A 12,269-nucleotide genomic window follows, 5' to 3' on the forward strand; every position below is an offset into this window, starting at 1 on the left:
AGGCGCCAGATCATCACGTCCGAGTGCTGTGGAACCCGGGTGTCCCACAACGGGACTCGCTCCTGGACCAGGGAGATGAGGTCCTTTTCTATGAGGTCCTCATCCCGTTCTGGAACCTAAAAACTAAATAAAGACATTTAATGTTGTATGCATAACATAAGGAAAAGCAAGAAAAGAGAGGCTGAGAAATGGCATGAATAAGGAAAGTCAAGATACAAAAGGAGTTTAGAAGACAAATGTAAAGAAAAAGTAAAGTAAAGAAAGGAAGATTCAAGAATACTGAAGTGAGGATACAGTAAACAGTCAGCCTTGTATACGTACACGCAGCCGCCTTGAAACCCGACCGTGACCCCGCTGCTCCTGCCCAGCTTCTGCCGCAGTAGAAGTGCTCTAAAAAATGAAAAAAAAAAAAAAATTGTCATGTGTTGTGACAGTGAATACTTACTAATCTGACGAGGTGAGTACTCACTTCACTGACATGTTCGGCTTCAGAAGGCCCAGGACGTTGCTCCTCCTCAGAAGAAGACATTCTGATGCATGCAGAAAGAAAGAAATGGAAGATATTAGGACATGTAGAGACAGAAACTAGAAAATACAGGCATTGGCTTTGATATACTCACATTGTTCAGAGTCTTTTTTTCCTCCAAGGTGCTTTCCTTTGTGTGGTCTGCTTCCCAGTCTGCTGTGTAGTGACCTGGCAATGCCCACTCCCTCTCTTTATCACCTTGTATGTGGGGGGTGGCTAATCAGTGTCTAGACATGTTTTTCTCTGGTGCAACGCATGCGTTCACGAACGCAAGCAAACGCATGTGCTTGCGGCCGCATGCGTTCACATAGACAGCAATGCTTTTTTTGGCGCATTTCTGCCGCTAACAACCGCATACGTTTCTAGGCGGCAAATTGACACCTCTAAAATTACTACATGTAGCGTTTACTGCGCCAAACCGCAGACGACGAAACGACGCATGCGTCGTCAAACGCGGCAAAACGCAATCAAACGCATATTAATAAAAATATTAATGTTAAATATAGGAATACACAATGCATGCGGATTACTGCGGATGAAACGCTGCGGACACAACCGCAAATGTGAAACCGGCCTTACTCCCATTTGAAAATAAGTTGTTTTTTTTTGCTTCCTGCGAGGTGGAAAACTAAATATTTAACATATACAGTACTACTGGACATGTGACATTGTAATGATTGATTTGAAACTGATACAGTATGCAAAAATTATATGGCTAATTAACCCCTTTCTGACCTCGTACAGGATAGTATGTCCGAGGTCAGAACCCCCGCTTTGATGTGGGCTCCGGCGATGAGCCCGCATCAAAGCCGGGACATGTCAGCTGTTTTGAACTATTAACTAGTTAAATGCCGCTGTCAAACGCTGACAGCGGCATTTAACCGGCGCTTCCGGCCGGGCGGCCGGAAATGAGCGCATCACTGGCCCCCGTCACATGATCGGGGGTTGGCGATGCTTCTGTATAGTAACCATAGAGGTCCTTGAGACCTCTATGGTACTGATCCCCAGTAGTTGTGAGCGCCACCCTGTGGACGGCGATCATAGCACACCTGCATTTCTGCTGCATAGCAGCGATCTAATGATCTCTGCTATGTAACAGAGCTGATCGAGTTGTGCCAGCTTCTATCCTCCTATGGAGGCTATTGAAGCATGGCAAAAGTTAAAAAATAAAAAATATAACATTTTAAATCACCCCCCTTTCGCCCCATTCAAAATAAATCAATAAAAAAAATCAAACCTACACATATTTGGTATCGCTGCGCTCAGAATCGCCCGATCTATCAATAAAAAAAAATCATTAACCTGATCGCTAAACAGCGTAGTGAGAAAAAAATTTGAAACGCCAGAATTACGTTTTTTTGGTCACCGCAACATTGCATTCAAATGCAATAACGGGTGATCAAAAGAACGTATCTGCACCAAAATGATATCATTAAAAACGCCAGCTTTGCACTCAAAAAAATAAGCCCTCAACCGACCCCAGATCGTGAAAAATGGAGACGCTACGGGTATCGGAAAATGACGCAATTTTGTCTTTTTTATCAAAACATTTTTTTCACCACTTAAGGCCCCTTCACATTAGGCGACGCTGCAGCGATACCGACAACGATCCGGATCGCTGTAGCGTCGCTGTTTGGTCGCTGGAGAGCTGTCACACAGACCGCTCTCCAGCGACCAACGATCCCGAAGTCCCCGGGTAACCAGGGTAAACATCGGGTAACTAAGCGCAGGGCCGCGCTTAGTAACCCGATGTTTACCCTGGTTACCAGCGTAAAAGTAAAAAAAAACAAACACTACATACTTACCTACCGCTGTCTGTCCCCGGCGCTCAGCTTCTCTGCAGTCCTCCTGCACTGGCTGTGAGCACAGCGGCCGGAAAGCAGAGCGGTGACGTCACCGCTGTGCTTTCCGGCTGACCGACGCTCACAGCCAGTACAGGAGGAGTGCAGAGCACAGCGCCGGGGACAGACAGCGGTAGGTAAGTATGTAGTGTTTTTTTTTTTTTTACTTTTACGCTGGTAACCAGGGTAAACATCGGGTTACTAAGCGTGGCCCTGCGCTTAGTTACCCGATGTTTACCCTGGTTACCAGTGAAGACATCGCTGGATCGGTGTCACACACGCCGATCCAGCGATGTCCACGGGAGATCCAGCGACGAAATAAAGTTCTGGACTTTGTTCAGCGACCAACGATCTCCCAGCAGGGGCCTGATCGTTGGTCGCTGTCACACATAACGATTTCCTTAACGATATCGTTGCTACGTCACAAAAAGCAACGATATCGTTAACAATATCGTTATGTGTGAAGGTACCTTTAGATAAAAAATAACCTAGTCATGTTAGGTGTCTATGAACTCGTAATAACCTGGAGAATCATAATGGCTGGGCAGTTTTAGCATTTAGTGAACGTAGCAAAAAAGCCAAACAAAAAACAAGTGTGGGACTGCACTTTTTTTGCAATTTCACTGCACTTGGAATTTTTTTTCCCATTTTCTAGTACACGACATGCTAAAACCAATAATGTTGTTCAAAAGTACAACTTGTTTCGCAAAAAATAAGCCCTCACATGGCGATATTGACGATAAAGTAAAAAAGACAACGGTTGCGACGTCTGGCAATGGGTCGCAATGCGTCGCTAATACAAGCCTATGGAGAAAAAACGCATTCTGCAGACAACTTTGCAGAATGCGTTTTTTCTGCAAAACGACGCATTGCGATGTGCGTCGTACGACGCTAGTGTGAAAGTAGCCTAACTCTGCATCCATCTGTGGCAATGGTCTCGCATAGGACTCTGCTAAAATCTGTACATTGTTTCTGGACTCCTCTGACCAGATTACTCATTAGGCCACTTTGTCACTATATAGCTTCACGTTTTTCTTGCTATGAGTACTCATGATTTTTATACACCATTTTTAGTGGCTCTAGTGATTTGACAACGCAGTATTGACATATATTAGGTTTCTAGTAGGTACTGTGAAAATACCTATCGTATATTCCCCATGAAAGAAACACTGGAGTCTCTCTTCTTTAGCGCTACCATTTGCCATTCCTCTATTACTCCTCTTGGGAATATGGATATGGCAATAAAATTCCTCTTGTGAATAGAGTGCGTACATACAGGCTGACGCCATGTACAGGCTGGACAGCGTGAAAGCCACCATACATTAGACTAAAGTTGGCTGAACCCCCAAAGTCTGTGTATGAGGGCCTCCCTACCCCCCCTGACAGATGAGTACGGTTGGGCAGGTTGAATTTTAACACCGACTGTTTTGTTTTTAAATGCAGAGATTAGCCCCTGCCAGAGCTATTTGGCAGCATCTTATTTAATTATTTGGGAGGGACTTTACATTTTGATATTTTACTGCTTGTTGCCTCTGCAGTCGATCAGTGGTTGATCTCCTATGCAAGGAGGACCTTCTTGCAAGCTCTTTGCTATTCAGCTTGTAAGCGCTGCTCTGAAGCTGGCCGGATCACTATGTTCAGCTAGCTTTCATTTCCTTGTGCTCTTCCAAGAGTGCACAGTTTGGGCCAGCAGCGCAATTACCGTATACCTCGGGTCTGAGCTAGCTATATTGCTCTCCAGCCTTCCTGCTTGCCAGGGGGCAGTGCGCTCCGGAAGATGGGATATGAAAAAAACCCCTTTAAATCCCAGGTAGTAATGTGATCCGGTATGGTGGTGGCGGTCACTCAGTGGTCTAAATCTGTCTTTACTGGAATGAAACATGCACAATTTACATCTAATTCTTTGGGGATGGCTCATCGATTTGCCATTAGATCTTAAGTGCTCAGACCTGTATTAGTAAAGAGTAGAAATGTCTGCCTCCGTTGTGTGCCGGTGATGGCCTCTCAGACATTAGTGTCAGAACATGATATATAACCAGAGTTATACAATATAGAAAGTTATATCTTCTGTATTCATTGTGTTTCAGATGTTCCATTCAGTGAATTTCCATGAACCAGCCCAACTTAGGAGAGTGGTGATCTGTCACAGCATGGATAAAGCTCTAAAGGAAGGTAAGCCCGACTCCTCTTCTCGATACTCCTGCCCTGACCTTATTTTATTCCGGAGAGTTTAATCCGTTCCGATCGCTCCTGCACACCCCCCTTCCCGCAGCCACTTTCTAGCAAGTTGGAAATAGCTAAGCGTGTGCAACAGACATTTGTCACCGCAGCAATGAAGACCGTGGATAATAATGTGAGATGGCATGAAGTGCTGGGCAAATCCTGAAGACAAAACGAAATGGAATCCGATTTGCTATTGCCAGGTCCTACACGGCACAGGCATGAAACGCGCTCATGAAGAATCATTCAGGGTGGAAAGCTGCTTGCCATGGTTAATGATTAGCCTATGGCCTTCCACTCGGTCACTTAATTATAATTTGGCCTATTAATTAAAGAAGATATTGAATGACCTTTTAGAATCAGAAAAATTCACTCCGGCCACATGTGATGGCTCTATCCAAGGAAAATTACAAGTGGATAGATAAATCATACGCTCTTCACTTAAAGGTTATGATATAAAAAAAAAACAAAACATTCTACCCTCATTCATATTATTTATGGATACATAGATTTTTTTCTGACTACGGAAAAGAAAATCTTCCCCTTGGGACACTTTTTGCACCTAGTCCCAAAAGGGGTGTGACCACAGAAGCATGAACACAGGTCACCAATGCAAAACATATGTGAAACCATGAAACCGATTTTGAAAAAAGGGCAATTTGATCAAATTATTTTGTCGAAATAGGTTGTTGTGTCTGAGAAAATATCGATTATTATTTCTTTCTCAGGATGTACCAAGCTGTAGACTTTGCCACTCCTAATATTGTAGCAATTTCTCGGATGGGTTTTTTGTGTTTTCGCAGCTTAAGGATGGCTTGTTTCACCTGCATAGAGAGCTCCTTTGACCGCATGTTTACTTCACAGCAAAACCTTCCAAATGCAAGCACCACACCTCAAATCAACTCCAGGCCTTTTATCTGCTTAATTGAGAATGACATAACGAAGGGATTGCCCACACCTATCCATAAAATAGCCTTGGAGTCAATTGTCCAATTACTCCTGGTCCCTTTAAAAACAGGGTGGCACATGTTAAGGAGCTGAAACTCCTAAACCCTTCATCCAATTTTAATGTGGATACCCTCAAATGAAAGATGAAAGTCTGAACTTCAACTGCAACTGATTTGTTTTGTTTAAAATGCATTGTGGTAATGTCTATAACCAAAATTAAAAAAATGTTGTCTCTGTCCAAATATGTATGGACTTAACTGTAATACAGCCCACCTCCCCATAGACTATAATGTAGCCCCATAAGAGTATGATGCAATCCTCCCTCATAGAATATAATACAGCCCCCCCATATAATGTAATGTAGCCCCCCCCCAGAGAATATAATGCAGTCCACCTCCCCATAGAATATAAAAATCCTCCCTCATAGAATATAATACAGCCCCCCATAGAATATAATGCAGCCCCCAGAGAATATAATACGGCCCCCCATAGAATATAATGTAGCCCCCAGAGAATATACTACCAACCTCCCCATAGAATATAATACAGCCCCCCCAAAGAATATAATACAGCCCCCCATAGAATATAATGTAGCCCCCCAGAGAATATGGGGAAGAAGGAATCAATATCACCATTACACACTGAACGGGAAACCACTGGGTAAATCTGACAGGGAGAAGGACTTGGGGATCCTAGTTAATGATAAACTTACCTGGAGCAGCCGGTGCCAGGCAGCAGCTGCCAAGGCAAACAGGATCATGGGGTGCATTAAAAGAGGTCTGGATACACATGATGAGAGCATTATACTGCCTCTGTACAAATCCCTAGTTAGACCGCACATGGAGTACTGTGTCCAGTTTTGGGCACCGGTGCTCAGGAAGGATATAATGGAACTAGAGAGAGTACAAAGGAGGGCAACAAAATTAATAAAGGGGATGGGAGAACTACAATACCCAGATAGATTAGCGAAATTAGGATTATTTAGTCTAGAAAAAAGACGACCGAGGGGCGATCTAATAACCATGTATAAGTATATAAGGGGACAATACAAATATCTCGCTGAGGATCTGTTTATACCAAGGAAGGTGACGGGCACAAGAGGGCATTCTTTGCGTCTGGAGGAGAGAAGGTTTTTCCACCAACATAGAAGAGGATTCTTTACTGTTAGGGCGGTAAGAATCTGGAATTGCTTGCCTGAGGAGTTGGTGATGGCGAACTCAGTCGAGGGGTTCAAGAGAGGCCTGGATGTCTTCCTGGAGCAGAACAATATTGTATCATACAATTATTAGGTTCTGTAGAAGGACGTAGATCTGGGGATTTATTATGATGGAATATAGGCTGAACTGGATGGACAAATGTCTTTTTTCGGCCTTACTAACTATGTTACTATGTAATATAATACAGCCCACCTCCCCATAGAATATAATGTAGCTACCCAGAGAATATAATAAAATTCACCTCCCCATAGAATATAATGTATCCCCATCAAAGAGTATGATGCGATCCACTCCCATAGAATATAATGTAGGCCCCCATAGAATATAATACAGCCCCCCATAGAATATAATACAGCTCCATAGAATATAATGTAGGCCCCCTTACAAAATAATACAGCCCCCATACAATATAATACAGCCCTCCCCTATAGAATATAATACAGTTCTCCCCATAGAATCTAATACAGCCCTCCCCCCAAAAAATCTAATACAGCCCCCTATAGAATATAATACAGCCATCCCCCATAGAATATAATACAGCCCTCCTCCATAGCATCTAATACAGCCCTCCCTTATAGAATATACTGTAGCCGACACCCCCCCCCCTTCCCTGCCGAGAATGGCCTCACAGTCCAGTAATCACTCATCGATATATTAAAAAAAAGACAAAATCCTCACCTCTCCTCGTACCCTGCACTGCTCCTGGTGCTCCCGGCTCGGCCCTGGTCTCAGCAGGTATGCAATGAAGTGACGTCATCGCGCGCCCGCAGTGTCAGAGGCAGAGGGGAATGAGTTAAGACGGAAATCAGCTGACGCTCTCTCCTCCATCATTGCTTTGAACTTTGTTCAACGTGATGGCGGGGGCAGTTGGCTCTGGCGGCAGGCGACTGGCCCGGCGCCCCTGGGGGAGCGGCCTGGTCTGTCTGCCGCTAACGCCAACCCTGGATATAGAATTAAACCCAGGTAGACCCCATGATATTTAATATGGCCTATTTGTGTCTGTTTGCCCCAGTTAATGATACTAATCAATTTTGGACATGAATTCTGTGTCTGTTCCTAGATCAGTCGACAACTATATTTTGGTCAGTTCAATTATATGTACAAGGAAAAGTTCATCTTCCCATTTCGAGGAGTCCAACTCAATAGCTGTGAAAGTTGACAGAAGAGATTGCCTTGTACACATCCCCATCCTAAAAGCCATTGAGAGGAGAAGGCTATTGAGCGCCCGGTCTGTGGGCTGACTGCGGACAAGTAGTCTGTGATGGGGAAGCGTGAAGAAGCTTTTTATGTCCCTAGGTGTAATGCATTGGAAATAGTTTCTTACCAATTACTCATGAGAATTCATTGTTAAAACAGCAGAGAGCCCTTCAGATTGTGAAAAGATCATGAAAAGCACTGACATCCAGGCCCCTTGTGAAATAGTAGAGCGGCAGAAGAAAAGTCCAATCTGTCTACAGCAAGAGACATTCTCCATTTTGGTTGGATATCCGTTATTGGAAAACCATGGGCATTGTACAACATTACATGAAATAAGTTTGCGTAACGGATATAAAAAGAACGTGTTTCCTAATGGATACGTTTTAGATTTTAATGAAAACATTGAAGTTTCCTGTTGAAGGTAAAGAACATGAACCAAATCTCCTGTGCAGTCCATCCGTGGTGGCCTCACAAGGCGAGGTGTGCAGCGCTTGAAATCTCTTTGATACTGCTCTGAAGCTGGAGGGATCTGTGCTACAGGCTCGCTTCAGTATCACCCAGCTCCATTCCAATAAAAATGGGGACGTGTTGCTTTTATTTATTTTTATTCATTATTTTTTATTTTTTCAAACTGTGGGATTTTTTTTTTCACCCCTTAATTCAAAACTACAGCTCTACCCTCAAAAAAACCCCTTCAAATAATGTCTTCTGGAGGAAGGGAAGGAAAAATCACCACAAGGGAGAAGGTATCTAATCATAAAACAGAACTTTCTTAACATTTGATTTTTATTTTTATAGTTTTAAGGAGTTTTCCGGTAAACACAAGTTATCGCACCGATTATCCGGTTAATCTAAAGAAAAAGAATAAAGCTGCAGTTGGGCGTCCCCTCCATGCCCCATTACTGTCACTCCATTTTGTAACTGGGATAAAAGTTTCAGAGTAAGGGCTAAAAATTCCCAGTTCTGCAGATTAGCTCAGCACTCCGACCCCCATGATTAGTAATGTAAGCTAACCTGAGGAAAGGTGATAAGTTTTTATTTTTTTATTTAAACTGGACAAGGCAACCCCTTTAATAATGAAATCTGAGGTCTTTTAGAGCGACACAATTATTTGGTTGTGTTCAGTTTCTTGAGTTTTATTACAGCTGGAAACGTAGTATTTCACTGGTAATGAGCAACTTTTATGATACAGAATTTGAAATGAATTAACCCCAAGAGCTCGGCCACATTAAGATACTAATCATTTTGTTCTCGTTTAAGCTTTATGGTCAGTTATGAAAATTTCAGAATTTCCATCATGACACCAAGATATATCTTCATTAAGCAATGAGCGGTGTTGACCGTGTTATTTAGTAATGGTGTGAAGTGTTTGAGCTGTGTCGACAGATCTGCGGCAGAGATTATTTGTGGCGCTTGGATCAATAGCTCTTGGTTGAAGAGCAGTGTCTGTTTGCTGGACTACCTCAAGTGTGTCCTGTCACCAACCCCAACCTCTGTGATGCTCTATTGCTAAGTTCTGAGTGATGCTGGAAATATGGAGCAATGCAATGTCCTGACAACTGACAACTCCGCTCAGCTGTTCAAATAAATGTATTGTACAATATATTGTAAGGAAAGCTTTTCAGAAGTCTCATTATCATTACAGACTGGATTGAAGGGTAACATCTCTAAGTGTAGCAGATAATGCAGGCTCCATCATTCCCGGTAGGTGATGTCACAGCTCCCCTCCTCCCTCTTCCTTCACAGTACACATTGCCAAGATTAGAGAATAATCCTATATAGGGCTTTTATACCAATGGGATGCACCCTATGTTCAGAACATCACAGGACGTAGTTTAATAGTAGGCCTAGTAACCAGTGTGATAATCGTAAGATTTTTTTTTTATAGTGATGTATAAAAAAAAAATAATAATTTTTAAGAAATCCATTTAATGTAGAAATCTGATGTAAGTATTAATCACAATCTCTGTAATAGCGATCTATGTTTTATTTATTAGGCTATTGGTGGTGGTTTTTATGGCATTTGTTTTATGTTGAAGATCTTTATTATTTGATTTATTCTTTGTGACTTGACTCTGCAGTTAATAAATCCGGGAACTCCACTATTGCTACACTAAAACATGAGTAAGCGGTTTACATTTTTGATCAAAAGTAAATAAGCCCACCTGCCCACCACGAGGGGACTGTAACCTACAATATCAACATAACTCATAGGCGCGCTGCAGTAAGTAAATGGTAACTTGTAAAAAAAACAAACAAAAAAAAAAAAACAGAAGATAAAATAAAAATATTTCTTCATCTGCAATAAAAGCTTATTCCGAAAAGTCATACCCACAAGTAGAAGGATTTCAGCTGTGGGGGTGAGAGTTCGTGGATGAATCTGCACTCACAACTTTAGCAGTTTTTTTGCCTGTTCAGTGTTCTAGTGTTGCCACTCCTTGCAGCAATTTACTTTGTCCTTCAATGAGTGTCCTGAAATTTGGCAATCTTGTTGACCTGAGATGCCTCAGAGTTACCGCTACTTATTTCGGGATTTGTCACCGTGCCTTGTTGTTTGTCGAGCTCTTTTACGGTATTGATCGACTGCTCATTGAACCTTTACCTACATCATTCATAGGCATTCCAAAAATCAAACTGGACTTTTGAAATGCTTTGTCGGCAGATTGTAAACAACTTTATCATCATGGAGATGTCTGCAGTTACTGAATTATTTATCCGATTCTTATTGGCTTTTATACTATGGTCGCCAGTTATATAGAGTAATTCTAAAGCCTCTGTGAGTGTGGAAATAAACCTATTAAATGGAGCAAATGTGCATGTTGGGTAGGAGATTTAGTACCGTGTAGGAGATTTAGCTGCCTGAGGGTGCCCTGGACAGGCTCGTTCTCTGTTCAGTGTCTGCAGAAAGTGGATGCAGCTATGGAGAACCAAGGAAGTGACCATTGGGACAACAATATAACTACCTTTAGGACATTTTCCAAGAACGTGTCCAACCCTTAACCCACAATCACAAAAATTAAAAATAGAGTTGAGCAAAAAGATTGTGAGGACCCTTTGCCCAGTGGCCACATCCGTAGTCCGTGATCATTAAACCAGCACCATGCGAACCTCCTCCTATCAGTGACATAATCTTTGTCTCGTCTAATCAGGAGAGACGCCAGGGTTGCTGCAGAGGGCAGTGCTAGTAGAGAAAGGCTCGCAACGCTCTGGTCAATGGACCACAGACTACTGAAGTGGCCATTTTAGAATTTATATATATATTTTTTTTGCTCAACAACTTATCCACAGCTAAAGGTACCGTCTCACTCAGCGACGCTGCAGCGATATAGACAACGAGCCGATCGCTGGAGCGTCGCTGTTTAGGTCGCTGTAGAGACGTCAAACACAGCAACTCCAGAACGATGCAGGAGCGATCCAGCGACGTAACGGCGACTCACTTATCGTTCTCGCTGGTTGTTAGCTCCATGTCAAACAGCTGGAGGGTACCGATCCAACACACATCTAGGGGCCTTATGCTCATTGCTGGCGTCGTTACTTTTGATGTCAAACATGACGATACACGTCGACCTGACGACGAAATAAAGTTCTGGACTTCTAGCTCCGACCAGCGATGGCACAGCGGGATCCAGATCGCTGCTGCGTGTCAAACACAACGAGATCGCTATCTAGGACGCTGCAACGTCACGGATCGTTGTCGTTCTCGTTGCAAAGTTGCTGAGTGTGACGGTACCTTTAGTGTTAAACTTTATCTTTGTCTATCCCATAGACTTTGAATGGAGTGGCAGCACCATGTGGGGCTTGTGTTCCAGTCCACCTGATTAGTGAGCTCCCAGCAGTTAGGCATGATTGTTGGGGTAATCCCTTTAGGTTTTTGAGCTCTGTATAACTCGTGCATGCAGTGAGGCATTACTACATGATTGTTGTTTTTTGGCCAAGCAAGACACTCTTCGGACCAGAGGCATGGTCACACCAGTGGTCTAAACTGCCAATTTTCAAGAGCACACCGCCCATCAGTAAACTAAGTGACTGAAGAGCGTGAGATTCTGGGGACAGCTCAGAATAAAGTAAACATCTCCTTAAATTTCTGAAAGTGGTGACTGAAAGGGAATTTGTCAGTAGGTTCAAGCTTCCTAAGTCGTCTATATCGGCATGTAGGTGATAGAAAGCTGAATAAAGTGGCATCTGTGATCCGATGTCTTATTCCAGAGTAATCCACATTTTTCTTATATGTAAATAAGCTGTTCAGGACTACGTGCCGGGCCGGACACTGATCTGCATGAGACTCCGCCATCACAGATTATAATAAGCGGAAGGGGGAGT

The 12,269-nt window shown here is 43.0% G+C and overlaps 1 protein-coding gene across 1 annotated transcript in view; it reads left to right on the plus strand.

The window, feature by feature from the left end:
• SNX25 (sorting nexin 25) overlaps positions 1–12,269 on the plus strand; it is a 416,995-nt gene that overhangs the window by 95,257 nt on the left and 309,469 nt on the right. The window contains exon 2 of the mRNA XM_069744322.1: positions 4,455–4,539. Within this exon, the coding sequence (XP_069600423.1) occupies positions 4,455–4,539 (85 nt within the window). The remainder of the gene's footprint in view (positions 1–4,454; positions 4,540–12,269) is intronic.

This window comes from Ranitomeya imitator, chromosome 1 (genome assembly GCF_032444005.1).
Source record: "Ranitomeya imitator isolate aRanImi1 chromosome 1, aRanImi1.pri, whole genome shotgun sequence".
NCBI classification, from domain to species: domain Eukaryota; kingdom Metazoa; phylum Chordata; class Amphibia; order Anura; family Dendrobatidae; genus Ranitomeya; species Ranitomeya imitator.